General features: G+C 39.5%; 1 protein-coding gene across 1 annotated transcript; it reads right to left on the reverse strand.

The window, feature by feature from the left end:
- Positions 1-1,760: 1,760 nt before the first annotated feature.
- On the reverse strand, positions 1,761-16,559 carry ankrd33ba (ankyrin repeat domain 33ba). Its single transcript, XM_032551086.1, has 6 exons — positions 16,116-16,559; positions 7,515-7,644; positions 6,988-7,128; positions 5,549-5,690; positions 4,758-4,956; positions 1,761-3,150 (listed from the first exon to the last, which is right to left on the reverse strand). The coding sequence occupies exons 1-6, from the start codon at positions 16,557-16,559 to the stop codon at positions 2,605-2,607; spliced, it is 1,602 nt and encodes a 533-aa protein (XP_032406977.1). The 3' UTR covers positions 1,761-2,604.
- Between the last annotated feature and the right edge of the window lie 721 nt (positions 16,560-17,280).

Raw genomic sequence — 17,280 nt, forward strand, 5'->3', positions numbered from 1 at the left:
GACATAACAGCTGTCACACACTGACAGGAAGGTTATTTTGCTGCATCTAAATTTCAATGAGAGATTTGGGTTAAAGTGGGAGGGTGGGAATAAGAGGAGGGGCGGCAGGGAGGGCTAGAGATGGATTGCTGACCAAGCCAGTGACGCTTTATAATCCCAGGCTGGAATCTAAGCCAACAGCTGTTTGAGACACGATGACCTAAATATTATCCAATGCATTCAGCGGCTAATAGGTTTTGTCTCGCTCACTAACGTGTGAATCAGTTTATTTCTCTGCATTATACTAAATAAAAAGTGGAAGTCACGGTAAAGCCAGATGAAATAACAATAAGCATATCAGAGTTCATCTGCAAATGAATGTCGCTTTAGTTCACCGTCAGTTGACGTTCTGCACGTCAAAATAACTTGTGATTACCGTCCACAGTAGCACAGAGTGTATATTTCAGCACACAGCATTACTTTTATGGATTTCGTTAATCCTGAAATGTGCTGTCTGCTCATCTTTTGTCTTGTTCAGCTGATTTCCTTTGGGCAGTGTCTAAGCATATTGCCACTCTGAATTCAATGAATTTTGTTTGATGAAACCGTTTGGCTGTGCAGAACCCTTGTAACCCCTTAGCAACTCATCACCATGTATATTAGACACACACTCTTGGATGGCACTTAAACCGCAATCGCCGTGAGGAGTAAGGACCGTGAAATTGTGCTCTCAGAATTCCAGCCGATGTTATATTGCGGCTCTGTGTGCTTAAATCAAGCTTATTTTCGCCCCATTATTCTAACTGTTTAAAGTTCAAACAGCAAAGTGACCTCATGCGGTTCAATGGCTTGTCTGGTTTAAATCAGAAGCTCAATTTGTCAGAAACGGCTCAGGTTGATACTAACAAAGACTCGGCTGCTAATTTTAGATAATTTCAAAATTTCCAGAATTTTACATGTTGGCTCTAACAGATACGTACTTGGTTTAAATGCCATTTAGCACAGCGAGTAGAAAGCTGACTTTTACGGAAGGTCCTGACATGAGTCTAGCTGGATATTTGACCACTCTTCTTGTAACAAATGATAGAGCTTATTAAAATTGCTTAGTTTTCTTGTCCAGATGCCATCTTTAGCATAGTTCATAAGTATCCAGAAGTGGTGTTCAAGTTTTACAACAACACTGAGAGGCTGCAGAACAAAACATTTTTTATGTTGGACTAGCCAAATCTGGAGAAAAATGGTCAGGTTATGGTCAGGATGGACAGTTCAGCTGATTGGACACAATAACAGAAAGATGGTTCAACAGAGGTTAAACTTTCAACATAAGAACTATGTAATAACTGTGTACCAACAGTTAAGCATAGTGGTGGTATTGTCATGCTAAAAGTGGACTTATGAAAAAACTGGACTAATTGTTCAACTTTACATCAACTGAGTCCGAGAGTTTCAATCAGATTGAAATTGGAATACATCTGGTTGTTTCAACAGTTCAATAATCCAAAACAGTGAACTGATCTGAAATAGATAAAGCAGGCTAAAATGAGCTTTTTAAACTCTTGTATTAAGCCAAATGGAAAAATGATGGAACAAGCCTGAAGGTCAAGTGTGTCTGAACTAATTTAGATAACTTCACAGTCATGTCCATAATGACTGTATGTTACTTTTTTGACACTCTCTGTATTGTGATTAAGTTCTGTTTAACTATCTATAAGTAGGCAAAACAGCACTGCCGTTGACATAAAAGGTTTCTTACTTTCAATTGCAACACATATTTGATTCAATCATGGTGAGCAAAAAATGTTTATTTCACATCATCCATAGCCTGCATACCCCAACGTCACATATCTCTCATTGCATAATAGTTTATCTGAAACATAAATTTGGTTTTGTCTTGTAAACATGTGGCGAATATTTGAATGTTTTATCTGATTTTATTGCTTTAAAGTTTTTTTCCAATAATTCTGCCTTGGACTCTAGAAAACACGTATGCAAAACAATGTCCGCACTGAATAAAAATACCTTCAAAAGCAATCATATCTCTAGTACAAAATATATATGTATGTATTCAAAATACATTCAGACTAAGGCTTTAAAGCAATAAGCATTCTAAAAATATATATATATATATCCTGCAAATGCATTTAGGTCCTTGTATTTGTGTTTAAATTTCTCAGCCGACACAAGACGCTTATCCGTAAATGTTTCAAAGACATGCTTCCAGAATATTGCCATCCAGGTGATTCCTCTTTCGAGGCAGGAAGAGATGAACGTGTTTCTGCGGTAGGAGAGAATGTTTCTTCGTGTCATTTGTTCTACAGTCTAAAAACTAAAAGTGCATTGCTGATGCGACAACTCAACAACTCACGACTCATCAAAACAAAGTGTTGGCCGTCCATTTGAAAGCAATAAATATTACAAAATAAATTATCTAAGTACAAGTTAATGTACCAGGTCTGCTGGGTGAGTCTCTGGCCACAATAAAGCTCTCAAAGTAGTGTTTAAGTAAAGTGTCTCTATGTATAATGTGTTTGTTCAAAATATTCCATCCAAATCTTTCTAGCTTCGTGACCTGTCCAGGTGTTGTTGTTGTGAGGATTGAAAAGAAGCTTCCCTGAGGTAATTGTATTATTTCCTTTTCCCAGCTGCGATGTGTCTCCTAGTAACAGCCTCCAGCCTTTTTCTCTCCGCTTCCTCTGCCTTCCTTCTCTCTTCTTTCAGCTCCTTGTAGCGCCACTTGGGGATCTGCAGCAGGTTCCCCCCTCCGTCTTTGGCGCTGCTTTTCCTCCTAATCGGTTCCGGTTCATAGGTGGTAGAGGGGGCCTTTGAAATCCTCACCTTGGGGATGCTTAACCCTGGCCTGACGCTGCTCCTCCTCAGCACCATGTGCAGTGGCAGCAGGCTGGTTCTCCGCAACTCCAGGGCCTGCGTGTGAGAGACCGTGCCCAGGCTGGAGCTCCTGTGTCGAGGCACCACTCTATGGACTTGAAGGCTCGACCGGCGGTCCTCTGAGTTCTTTGCCACCAGGGTGACCCGTGAGTTTTGGAAAAGTTTGCGATGACTGTCCACCCTGTCGGGGTTGGCGCACAGGAGCTCTTTGGCACGCTGCTTGCGGACAATCTCTGGGACTGCGTAGCGACGTTTGCCCACACTTGGAGGACTGTCGGGACACACCTGAAAAAAAAAAAAAAACTGAGTGTTTTATGATTAGTAGAAATAGCTGTACAGTATGTAGAATAACACAGCACCAGTGCAGAAGCATCAGTCATAATTCTGGGTGTTATTTTTTTAACAAGGCTCAATTACTCTTTTGTATTTTGCTGTACCGGTAATCCTGCATGGATAAACTGCTTATGGGATAATGACGGAATTAATTATTTTCTGTCATTAATAAGAACAGAGAAATTATTGATAAAACTAAAAGATAAATCAGACCAAGACTTATCCTTTGAAGTCTAATTACCTCAATTCTTTAAGCAGGCAGAAGGAAAACATAAATTTTGAAGGCATGCTGTATATATATCCTTCCTCCTTATGAGCTAATTGAGCCACTTATCACTGTTTTTAAAGTGCCTGGCAAACATATTGAAAGCCCTTAGAACATTTTCTTCTTTTGTGACGTTACAATGAGACATTTCAGGGACTTTTTATTGCAACGCAGAAAATTAATGTCATGTGGAGGCAAAATGATTCATGTTTTTCAAAATTGTTTCCAAATAACAATGTGAAAAGTGTGGCAAGCACTTTCATTAATCCTGCTTGGTCGATATTTCACAGAGCCACGCTTCACATATGGCTTCAAGTATGGCCTCTACCAGCTACAAGCATCTAGAGACCAACATTTTTAGTCATTCATATTTGCAGAAAAGCTGAAGGTCGATTAGGATTGATGTTATCTGACCAGTGCAATTTCTACGTGGTTTGGGGAAATCTTTAAATAGGACTTTTTATGGCTGCCTGTCAACAATAGCCTTCCTCTGTTTGCTAGTCTTTTTAAAGGCCAGATTGGTAGGCTGCATAAATAATATTTATTCTATCAACACATCATCTTATCTGAGCTGTGAATTTCTGCAGCTCTTCCAGAGTGACCATGGACCTCTTGGTTGCTCCTCCCATTCATCCTCTCCTTTCAGTTTGTCTGGGTAGGGTTTAGAGTGTGTTACTCCTTCTATTTCTTGAATAAATATTGAATACTGTAAGATGTTCAAAGCTTGGGTTATTGTAATATGACCTAATCCTGTTTTAAACATCTTTCAAAATATTTTCCTGACCTCTCTCCAGTCTTACACTGATAGTGTTTGTTCTCTAATGTTATCTAAGAAAACTTCTGAGGCCTTTAAAGAACAGCTGTATATGTATACTGAGTTAACTTGTTTTCTTTATTTGACTATTTACTAATTAGGTGACTTCTGAATGCAGTTTGTTCCTCTGATATTATTTTGTGGCATCAGAGTAAAGGCAAATTAAATGTACAGCACACTTTTTGATTAATTTTTATTAGTAAAAAAACAAACAAAAGCGAACCATATTTACATTCCACTTTACAGTTATTCCCTGCTTTGTGTTGGTCTGTCACATACAATCTAACAAAGCATATTGGAGTTTACCTGCAGTAATGTGAAAAAATATGAAAACCTAAGGGGGCAGGCGAACACTTTTGCAAGGCATTGTCTGACTTTAATTTGAAAGCTTTTGCCATTTTTGTGAGGGAAGAATGTAATAAGGACAAGACTAAAATACTATACACGTCGATGAGATATTCTCATAATTTAAACACTCACGGTGCGACACGCCACAGCAATAAAAGGGCTTCTCATGGCAGTAGTAACAGACACCAGGTGGTCGATAACGCCTTCATCCTCGGGGTTGGTGACATTTGCGATGTTGAAGACGTTGCGCACAGTGTCTGAGAGGCGCTTCAGACAGCCACGGGGTTCCTGGGCTCTGGCTACCAGGGACGCCAGTGGTGGCCACTCTAGACTAAAGGGAGTATATTTTTATTACAATCCACAGCACATCCACACCAAGCGATTTATATTTAATATAAATGCATTATATAGAGGTTTTCTATATTGCATGGTTTCCTTATAGTTGAGGATTTTGTTCTATGTTTTGTGTCTTTCGGGCCAAGCCCAATGCGTATGCGCAGCACCAAATAGTCAGAGATTCGTCTGGTGTGGTTTCTTCTAAAACTGCAGTCGCAATCACTTCTACAAAATCACAAAGCTAAAGAGCTGTCAGCACAGTTCAGTTTATATATAACCATCTGGTGCAGATTGATGTTCTCCAAAATAAAGATGCTGATTTGTAAAGCTTTTGAAATACATCAAGTCAGCTCCTCGGGGGAATAAGAACTGATTTGCATTAAGTTCCCCTCAGGTTTTGATGATACAACCCTGTTGAGTTTGAAAGAAAATGTACACCAGGCAGTCAGACTTTTTTTTTCTTCTTTCTTTGCTTTGAGTCTTGCATACATCCATAATATTTTGTTTATACAAGTGTGCTCCTCACTTTGCATTCACTGCAGGGAGGAATTTTTGCAATATGACACGAGTTTAAGTGTGAGTTTTACCTGTATGTATCACGGTACTGGAAGGGATAGGGCCGCTCCATAAGACGTGTCATCAACCAGGCGGTTTCATAACGACCCGTAAACAAGGCCCATTCCCTGGCAGTCAAGTTCCGACCAAAGTCCCTTGCATTCAGGGAAGCTCCTAGGGGAAGAAGAGGGAGAAGGATGAAGCTTAGTGGACAACGCTTAAACTACAGTGCCTTGCAAAATGAATCATAACCCTTAAACATGTCACAGTGTTATGTTGCAACAGCAAACCTCTGTGGATTTTATTTGTGAGATGGAAACCTAGCACTGCATGTCACAATGAACAAACCTTCTCCGCAGTGAAACATGGCAGTGGCAGCATAATCCTGTGGTGTTGCTTCTCTGTACAATGTAAATGAAAGCCGGTAAAAACTGCTAGGATGATGAATGGAGCTAAATGCAGACAATGCAAAAGACTTGGAGGGTGTGGAGGTTCTCATTCCATTACAAAACTAAACATAGAGCCAAAGCTATAAAAAGGTACGTTTTGAGTCGAGGTTTTCAGAATGTAATACAAGTAGCGCTGCTGGAACATGGATTCCCTTAAATCATTCTCAGAAAAAGCGTAAGTGATTAAATGCTCAAGTACATTGATCCCTTTTCTAACAGAATTCTTCTCAAAAAAGAAGAACATATTTCAAGATCTCCAAGTTCTAATGGTTAAGAATGACGTGCTCCACTTTCCCCTAGAGTTAAAATGGGAGAATGAGAATTACATCCATCCCCAGCTTTACCATTTTCCTCTTGCAGGCCCAAAAGTCAGTGGGATATGCAAACTGTTGTTCTCAGTACAACCTCATTAATACTAGAACACAAAAAGCCTAATGGAAAACTACAGGCATAGACTTCACAAGACTGTAATACGACAACGTCTTCATTTAGAGGCTTCTTTGGTTCCATCCACCATCGATAATGACTCTTTGAAAAGCTTAAGATTGTGAAAGCTACAGCAGAATTCAAATTGAGATTCATTATAAATTTTTGAGTAAAGTTTAAGCAGCTACATAAGCTGAAGAAACTCTATGATTTTGGATCCACCCAAGGCTGAAAGATATGAAGGGGAGTTTTGTAAGGCTCGTGACTCATGTTCACAGCCAAATTCATAAACCTCTCACAGCACTGATTATTAGACATGTACAAACTAAAGTTCAAAATGGAATCTAGACAGTAAAACATTCCCAAGCACTGTTATTCTGGCAAATTCCATCAGCACTTGTTTTAAAATGATCTGAAAATGTTATTTCCATGTCTTTTAAACTTATTAACAATATTGTTCCAACTGAAATAAGAAGGATCATAATTTAAGGAAGACAATATGAAGAAGACAAAAGGCCATCTGCAACAGTCTCGGATAGAGTGTGCATACATATAAATGCATATGTGGTATGTCATAAATATATGTCAGTGCTCACCTGCCATCATGAGCGAGCGCACACACTCCACCCTGCCCTGCATGGAAGCTTTCATCAGGGCAGTAAAGCCGTGACAATTTCTTCTCTCTATGTCCAGCCCAGAGTAGTAGTTCAGCAAATAGTTGGTGATTGTTATGTGGCCTTTAAGAACAGAGGAAACAAAATAGCAGGTTCCACTTACAGATATTAACTGACAATATATTAATATTTCCATGTCTTCTTAAGAGGCTAGGGAAGTACTTGCCCAGCCAAAAATCACATTTGTTTGCAGTGTTTTGCATACGAAGGACCTGGGCCAATACGGATACCGAGGCAACACACTTATCACTTCTGTTCTAGCCCGAGTGGCGCTAAAGCAAACTAGTCTGCGCATTTGTCTGTGTCAGCGTCAGTGCCAAAGTGCCCATTTGTTGCATTTGTGCGAGCATGTGTCAGACAGTACTGTGACGCAGCCTGGAATTATGTGTGTGTTAATGGCTTGTTAATGTGAGACCAACCATTTGTGTGTGTTTGTGTCTGCGTGTTACCTGCTTGCGCTGCGGTGATGAGAGCCGTGTTTCCCTCGCTGTCCTGCCAGTTTACGTCCAGATACGGACACTGAGACAGCGCTATGACGACGTCCACGAATCCTTGGTAACATGCCACCAGCAGCCCTATCTGAGGTGACAAAGTTACAGGAGTAGAGGAGGACACGGGGGTGTAGGGTGGGAATAGGAGGGAGGAAGGACTAAAGGTTACAATCAGCAAAAAATATTTCTGGAGGTGAAGCAAAGCACAAGTGCTGACTTCCAGGGTGTTGAGAAAATATAATCAAGGCTGTATGAGAGGTAGTCATAAAAGACAAGAGGACCTTTGTGCAGCTTCAGAGAAGTAATGTCTCTGGTTAAATCTGGCATCCGATGTGCTTTCACTGAGAGACCCTGAGGTCAAAGGAAAAACAAGTTGTGTAACCTCATGTTGACATGCACTTTTATAATGTGTATTCATGCCAGTGCCAGCAGAGGTGTCCTCTTACACATTTATGTGGACAAATGTGTAAATGTTTGTTTTTGAGTGAGAATGTCTGAGCATGGTAACCTGGGCAACTCCTGTAAAAGTTGTCCACTCTCTGGTGGGTAGGTGATCACTGCAGGAAATCAAAGTGGGCTCTTAGCAGACACCCTATAGTTTTACCGTATACATTTATAGACGTGCCTGCAGAAATATTTTCAGTTTAATCTTAAGAGTCAGTAGGATTTCTGTCATGACTCACAGCTGGCTCTACGAAACGATGCATGATTTGAAGGTCAAAGGTAATGATGTGTGAATTGATTTGCTAAAATTAATGACACGTTGGCAGCCTGTAACGTCATATCTTAAAGACTGTGGCTGCAGATAATCACAGTACTGTAGGTGCCTCTTTGAAGCAAAGTGAATCCTGCAGAGTCGATGTGTAGGATACATGCAAAGCACTTTGCAAATCATCTTAAACACTGGGGGATATTTGACCTAATGTATAGACAGAAAAATAACCTGAAGGGGGACTTCATGTTGGTGAAGCTTAAAAGACTGAAGGAAAACTGCAGTGGATATGTTTTCTGTAAATATATCAAGTTAGGAGAAAAATTAAAAAATGTACTAAATTCAGACAAGTAATTTGATCGCCTTACAACCCCAAAGCTCAATGTATCTTCATTGGATTTTATGTGACAAACTAGTAAAAAGTAAGGCACGATTGTGAGGAGGAACAAAAATGATGTCAGATTTGTTCTGACTTTTTTCCTTCATTTTTTTAAACAAGCTTCTTTGAGTTCATGCTTCGCAGAACTTCCTACACCACAAATGCAGGTGTTTGGAGGCAAGTCTCAACCAGCTTTGCCCATCTAGAGACAGAATTACTTCACACGAGTTCAGCAGAATGGATGAAGGACATCTGTAAACAGCAACACTGAAGTCTTACAATAGATCCTCAGTTGAATTTATCACTTTTATTTCACAGGGCCAGTCAAACAATATGATCTTAAACAGTAGCTAGTAATACTAGCTAGTTCAGGGTTGCCGTCCCAGTTTGTTAAATGGAAATGTACACTGCTACCTTTTTAGACCTTCATTTGTAAAAAAAAAAAAAAAAACACAAAACGAAAGTCTGGGATTATTTTTGTTCCACTTTACAACTATGTGATGAGTTTTTGTTGGTCTATCACATAAAATTCCAAATTGTGAAAAAAGTTTAAAGCGTGTGCAAACATAAGGGATCTGATAATTCATAAGAGAATTTTGTCAAAAATGTTTGCAAGACTACCTTTTTGGTTATGTTCATCTAAAATGTCCAAATGAAATACATAAATTATGCCCTACACATGATTTTTCTAAGACAAACGCATTATATATGGTTCACCTATAACACAACCCAAAATGTAAACAAGCAAGGATGTCAGCCAGCAGATGATGTAGTAACAGTAATGTCAGCCTGAGGGCAAGGATTCACTGAGACTTCTGGACAGCTTGGAAGACACTTACCTACACTGGCACAGTTTCAAATAATTCTGTTTAGACACTCTCTTGTCTTACTCTCTTTCACACTTTCACACCAACACACACAAACACACATCCTTGGCAGTCCTCCAGCCTTGCTGTGATGTACTTAAACAGCATGCCCTGCAGCACGTCTAGAGCAATCTCCGTCGTCTGCCTTCGCTCTGTTTGCCTGCGAATCTCTCTCACAAACACACATAGAAGTATGTCACCTTTTTTTTTTTTTTTTTAATCGTTTCCACTCTGATGAGTTCAACTCAAAGAATTTCTCCTGTCACGAGTTTTTGCACTGTACAGTACACAACTCGAGACAACACTCCCATCCCTAACCCCCAAAGCCTCCAGCAACCCCTCCACAAAAAACACAGCAGATAAATCAGGGACAAATCCAAAAATATAGTTTGTATACCAGCACTTTGTAAAAAGAAACTTAACTTTATTTTCTCACAATCTGATATTAGACTAAATCAAAAGAAATCATGCAAGATAACAGAAAGAAAACTGTAGATGCCCACAAGTAAAGTTCATTCTGGGGTTCCCATTCCAGAGGCTTAAAGTTCTATCTGTAATAATGCTCAGAGGAGACAAATGTTGTGGTGCAAAATGTGAGCCCAGATTCTTAAAAAAAAAAAAAAAAAAAAAAAAGGTGAAAAATGCTAGCAGTAAGCTGGTAGGAAAGTGTCCATATTTACAGCGAAACAAGCCCCTTAACATCATGGGGTGATAGGCCACTCAGGAAGCAAGAAACAGTTACTCCAAAAGCAACGTAAAAAGACAGATCACAGTTTGCAAATTCACTATTAAACAAAGATTTTAGGTTTGATCTCAAGAAACCTAAACCAATATCTTTGAGCATAATGGCCATTGCTACATTAAATAGCATCATGAGGTCAGACCTCTAGGAAGCAACATTTCAGCTTTAACATCAGCCAAGAAGATAAAACTTTGCAACAAATAGGCATTCTAAATGGACGGTGATGCTAAACATACCTCCACTGTGGTTACAAATTGGTTATCATAAAACTGAAAGGACCAGTCTACATCTGGAACAAATATTATATCCAGTAGGCACAAATACATGGATCAGTACAAGCCTGATGTAAGTAATGAGAGGAGTGACGATAAACAGGAAACACTTGTACGGCAAAAAAGTGAAAGCACTAAAAAAGTGCTTTGTTCTGTACTTCAACATTTCTTGTATCACTGAAGACAGAGGATATAAAATACCTAATAACTACAAATGTTGCTTCCAAACAAGCTAGCTAATAGATAAAAGTATTTCTACCACACATATGTGTGTGTTGATCCATTAGAGTTTATTTAGAGTTTATCTCGTATCACATCTCTGCTGAACTTAAATAGGCAAATATCAGCTGGTTCAGATACGAGAGTGCCACTTTTTTTTTTTTCAAATAGTTTCTGATTATGTCACTGAATCAATTCCTTCTATGTTTAACTCTGGTCTAATTCCAAGTTCATGGGCATGGTCCTTCCTCCCCTCCTGTCATTTACTTATCTCAGCTTTCCTGATTATGCTTTTACTGCTTAGATGTAGTTTACCATTTTGGCCAGGCTTTGTTATTATTATTATTATTACCTTCAGTTTTCAATGGAATTAGAACTCTTAGATACTCCTATGTATTGTGGCCTCAGACTAAAGAAGTTGTAAAGCAGCATCCCGTGGGTATCACTGATCCTGAACACTTTCTATCACAGCTGCCAGAGGGCAACACACAGGGTACATCATGTACAGGTCAGCAATCTATCACAAGGTTAGAACAAAGGGACTGAAAATAAGCAATTTTACCTACGGTCAATTTAGTATCACAGAAGCAACTAACTTGATCCTAAATTGAGTGTACGACTGAGTGCCTCTGTAATAGTCCCAGTCAAGATAATTTTTTATGACATTACAGTGCTTTGGAAAGCAGCGAAAACTGCCCATAATTTGACCCATTTCATCAAAACCATCAGCTGATACCAGATGTTCAGAGATAGCTGAGGCACCAGGCACTGTCACACTATGGAAAACAAATAAAACCCCACCATCTGTTTCAATGCAGAGCTATGCAAATGTGTGAACGGGTCATTGCAAAAAATAAAAAAATAATATATATGTATATATATATTATCTCGTTTAAAGATTTGTTATAACAACATACATGCATTAAAATGTGTGAAACTATGGGTTGAACAAATTATCGTCCCATACACACACAAAGTCGTACACAAGCGCTGGATAATCTGGGGGAATATCCAGCGCTTAGAATAGAAAGGCTTAGTTCTATCAGTCAGAATGACACGAAGAGAAGGCGGGGGAGGGACTGGAACGTTGTATCCGCATTTCATGTTGGGATTGTTAAACTACTTGCAAAAAGAGTGATCCAACACTGGAGTTGCCAAAAACTAGTTTAGCCCAATATATTTCTTAAAAGTCCATACATACAGGTGTTGTAAGCGTAAGCACTGGTTGATTTCAACTGGTACTGAAAGTAGTGTGAATCGGAATTTTGGGTACTATTTGTAAATTCAGACCAGAGTTAAATTTGCAGTTGTTGGATTGTAAAGGTTGACTAATGCATGACACCAATCAGGTTTTATTTGCTCATATTAGTAATTTGCCCACCTGTCTTGCAATGACACTCATAGGGAATTTCCATAGGGAAACTTAGCAAATTGTAAGTAACGTGTCAGTTTAACAGCACTGTCTGATGCATGAAAATAAAGGCAAAGGCTAAATGTACTTGAAAATCCTGCTGATTGCACTGAACCTCCACTCCGGTGGAACCAACTGCTTGCCTTGTAGGCTGCTTCTTCTTCTGCCACAAAACATTCTAACTTCCTCCATATGTTCTAAATCAATACTTCCCCACATTTGTTTTGTACATGTTCAAATTAAACGTCGGTGAGAGCTACAGACAACCAACATCTCTGCAGACGGCATATCTAGTGACTAAAATGTGACATTTGTTTTAGGAACTGCTGTGGAGACATGCAGGGAAACAAACACTCCATGTTGTCCTCAATCACATACATCAGTAGCACCACTGACACAAATGCACCAGGCCACATTTCTGTCAATACCACCCCGTTAAATGTCTTGCTTTCCGCAGCTGAGCTTTTACATGGCCATATCAAATCTGATGTGTATGACTGTCGCTTTGATTTTTCCACTTGTCTGTATTTGCTCGGAGCATTGTGCTTGCTACCATCTGCAGTGCCAGATTTCTGTTTCTATTTGCCTATGCCTCATTTGTCTCTCTTCCACTTTGCCAGTTGGTTGATTTCTGTGTTGGTCAGCTGATTTTCAGGTTTGTAGCACAAGCTGTGGTTTGGTTTGTCGCCTGTAGTCTCACAGCTCAAGCCTGCTGTGTCAGTTTTAGTATCAGTCAGCATGAGTCATCTGATATTAAAGTATTTTTTTTTAAAAATGGTTGTGTTCTGATGGACGTTTCTGTGGGTGGGTAGTGGGGTAGGGAAAACAACATAGAAGCTGCTAAAAGACTTGTGGCCTAATTTAAGCTGATAGCTTTCTGTGTTTGTGTGTCTCCTGTGTTTTGATTAGAGCATGACAACCTAACAAACCGAAGGAGACAGTGTCTTAAACAGAACCACATGTGCCTGTGGGTGTTTACCATTCCATTTCTCACAGATTATCAGTATTCATTTATTCAGTTTTAATATATGCAAATATTGGTGGGAAGCAAAATGTCACACACCACACTGAGTTGAAACACAATGCCGGTTTGCAAGTTAGGGTGAAGAATCAAAATCTGCTCTGAAGTTTCATCAAACAAATGCCAAAATATAGTCCTCGGTGCCTCCACTGCCTGTCAAGTTTCCATCACATCTGTAAAAGTCTAAGTTAATATCATTTGTTTTATTTATCGCATTGTCACTATTTATTCTTCTGTCCCAGAAAGCATTAACTTGTGTAACTAATACTACATACCAATCTGGACCTGGGCATAAACTCAGTAACAAATCCTAACAAATAACTACTTTATAAACGAATCCGCTGAAACTCTGGCAACATCACAAAGTGAGCATCGCTTTGTGGAGTGAGAAGTTTTGGTTGGAGCACGCCAATTAGAACTTTATCTTTGCATTGTTGTTCCTCCTCCTAAGTGTTTATTTATTTATTTATTTATTTATTTATTTATTTATTTATTCGCCCACTGGGTCCAGTTAAAGCAATGCAGGATTTGCTTTTTTTCACACAAATATTTTACTGGCTTGTCAACATGTACAGTATAGAGAAAATGCATGAAAAGCCACAGCAGCAATATCTGGTTACTTGTGCTTTTTAAAATACTTAAAACTTAGTTCAGATATAAGATCCACAGAATGGCACCATATGGGAAAATCTATAAAAGCAAAAAAATAAAATAAAATGAATAAAATAAAATAGGAGTAACAGCAATCAAACGAAGCATCTTTCTGGTCCTGTTATTGAGCAACGTCTACCACTAACACCATTAAACAGATACAATTGAATCCAGTAAGAATAGAAGCACATATTTTGTCGTTCTAAACCTAAAGGAATCACACAACCATAGAAAAAGAATGCTGACAGGTGCAAATGTATGCGTTTGTATTACAAGCAGATAGCTTTGAGCCACAGAATATAGTGGCTAAAACTAGAGCTATGAAAAATAATTAATCATAGAAACTAAACATTAGTTACATCAGTTGGTACATGAGTCATTATTATCCTACAGCAAATGCATTCAATTGCGATTCAAATTGTTTTTCTTTAGATACCATGCTGTTTAAATTATGTGCATGTAGGCATATATAATGTTTGATATAAAAAAAATCTGCTACCTAATACAGTGTGCTACAACAGAGACATTCATCCATCACTGCTGTTGGATTTATTGCATTATAATGCATGACTGGCTAAATTGCTCTTGAGCAATCTAGTAATACCATACTGTGGATATGTAATGTGCTTACCCAAAAGCTATTACATATTATCTGAATCAAAAAAATTCTAAAATATCATGTTATGTCCAATGTGTACTTTATGTGCACGTGACAATCCAAAGCTCATAAAGGATGCGAAGTTAGACTGAAAATGGGAAGCGATGCGAGTTTGTCTACTTTCCCTAAAATGAGCTGTCATGCATGAATTCATGCACTGTCACTGCAAACAATTTGTGAAATGTTTCAGACTGTGAAGGGGGAAATTGTTCAGATTTGAATTATCCAAAAATACAACATAAAAGCTAGGACTTTTTTTCAAAGCTTGAAAGAGGAAGTGCTTGTTGAGTCATCACCCTTTTTGAGCATTAAAGTGAGTCACAGCTTGGCATAGTGTCTTTAGGAGATCCTAATGGTTCGGTGACCTCGAGTAAAACTATTGTTAAAACACAAATCCAAAACATTATGTTTTATAATGGCATAGCATGTATCTGTTGGTCTGATGTTTTTAGATGGTCTTAGCAAAAGTACAGAAGAATACGCACCAAGTAATTTGATCAGTAATTTGCAAGTGCGTATACCAAGTCCGAACAGGTCGGATGGTGAAGCAAAGGCGGGAACTCTGAAAATATTTGGCAGGAGATGGCTTCCCATGTAAACTAGGCAAGCTTGGGCCTCTTTGGGTATCGCTGAAAGATTTGTTGCAGGTGAAAGGGGAGGTGGAAGGTGTGATGATTCGACATGTATTTGTGCTGGAATGAGGTATCGTGACTTCGTGAAGCACTGGCAGCTTAGGGATGATTTTTCTCTCAAAATCTTAAATAGTTTACAACTTTACGTAGAGTGTTTATTGCACAAAATGTTAAACAGTCTTTTCATATTGAGTGTCATAAGTCTCAACACTTCCTGATTCAGCAGGGGCTGATTTTGGCCACTTTACAAATATGCTCTTGATTTGTCAACTGCGGTTGTAAAAGTGTTACCTTGATAAGACTGAGTGGCATTTCTTGTTGTGACTATTAATATTTTTATAGCTCAAAATATTTTAGTATTCAATATATTTCTGTCTGGCATGCAAGCAGAACGTGAAAAATATGTGATCATTTCTTTTAGCCATCTAGCCAGCAACAAGTGGGGGGAGGGAGCACAGGGGAAAGATCCCTGATGCATACAGGCCTAGTTATAAGTCAGCCAGAGATTCAAAATGCCTTTAAACCGCAGCATCAGTACGATGGAAAATTTTCTGGGTTTTGAAACAGTGTTTTTATAACTTTGGTATATATTTCGATAACCAGCCCATGCCTTGTCCTTCTCACATCCTTAGATAACGAATGTCAAGGTTGCACATGACATTCGTTGGATATAATAAAAAATCTGAACGGATACTTAGCAAAAGTCTGGAAACAAGCAAGTAACCCAGAGCAGAAAACTTTGGCTTAATTATCTCAACACCTTCTGAACCTGATGCTCCTTAACCATACATGTTGCATTGTACGGCAAGTTGGAAGGAACTAAGTAAAAAACTATAAACCTTTGTAAGATAAACTCTCCCACTGAATGCAAAACTTGAACAAGGATATCAATTTGTTTTTTCTAATAATAATATTTAAAAAAAACTTGCACAGCAACCAAAGGTACTTGTGTGCACGGGTTCTGAGGAGTACAAGAGACCCGCATGTGCTTCATACCCGGTTATTCCTGTCAGTCTCCTTGACCTCCTCTTCCTTCACACCATGTCGTATCATTATCCGGACAATCGCCGCGTTGTTAGTGCAGCACGCCTTGAAAAAGGACAGCGGCTCCGGGCTCTCCGGAGACGGGGAGCGCTCCGAGTCCGCGAACACATCATCCGGAGGATAGAAAGAGTCGTCCGAGGCGATGCTCCGACAGTCCTCCAAGTCCTCAAAGTCAACCTCCTCGAACTCATCGCTGTCTTCCTCGCTCCCCTCTTCGTCTTCACCGTCCTCTTCGCAGGACCCCAGGTAGTCCTCCTCGGAGTTGGACAGGGGTTCCTCGGTTATCGTCGGGTGGACATGGCCGAAGTTCCCCCCAACTTTTTTCTGCTGCTGCAGCTGTTTGACGCGCAGCGACGAGGCACTTCCTCCATCCCTGTCGTCCGTGATCAGCACCATCTAACCCCCGAGCCCAGGGCACTGTCCGCGGGGTGGAGTGCAGGCTGGCACACGGTACGCCGGCATAACAAACAAAAAAAGTCACTTATATCGCCCACGACAGCCTAAATACACACAGTTTTTAAATCTTTGCTTTTAAATAGACTGCACTGCTTGAATAAAAAAAGAAGTTGCGCCCTGATTCAATCAAACCGTTAATCATTTTCGCAGATGAAATGATGTTGCAATGGCACAGATGACCAGTAAAAATGTCCCTCGAAGTTCAATTTCCCGTTTCTCCTTCCGAAAGCGAAAGCACGCTTTTTCAAACTTGTATATTTCGAGAGCACACAGAAGACTAGTTGGGGTCTGGGTATTTTTCTTTAAAACAACAACAACGTAAAACAGCGTTTTCAGCAGAAAGTAAAAGTACTGCGCCGAAGACTTGTCCCATGCAGGGCGGAGAGATCCGTTAACCCATAGTCACCTAATCCGATTAGACGCAACTGGGACCTCTCTGCGTGTGCGTGCGTGCGTGTGGTGTGTGTGTGTGTGTATGTGGGGTATGTCTTCTAGTAAGAGATAATTCGGTTGGACCCAACCGACACTGTTGTCAAGCAATGGGTATTTTTAGTGCATTCCAGTCTGAAGATTTACATCTTTGTTTGTTTGTTTTTTTTTATTTCACAGTTCCTTTATTTATTTTTGGTATAACTTTATACATTTATATATAGCCTACTAG

The sequence above is a fragment of the Xiphophorus hellerii genome, chromosome 21, assembly GCF_003331165.1.
Source record: "Xiphophorus hellerii strain 12219 chromosome 21, Xiphophorus_hellerii-4.1, whole genome shotgun sequence".
Classification (NCBI taxonomy): Eukaryota; Metazoa; Chordata; class Actinopteri; order Cyprinodontiformes; family Poeciliidae; genus Xiphophorus; species Xiphophorus hellerii.

Bases quoted from the DNA above. Each gene is read 5' to 3' on its own strand.
- ankrd33ba (XM_032551086.1), bottom strand. From the start codon at position 16,559: ATGGTGCTGATCACGGACGACAGGGATGGAGGAAGTGCCTCGTCGCTG. The intron at 7,645-16,115 runs GTATGAAGCACA...TTGTCACCTCAG, and splicing joins AGACTGACAGGAATAACCGG to ATAGGGCTGCTGGTGGCATG. The intron at 3,151-4,757 runs GTGAGTGTTTAA...TTTTTTTTTCAG, and splicing joins TTGCTGTGGCGTGTCGCACC to GTGTGTCCCGACAGTCCTCC.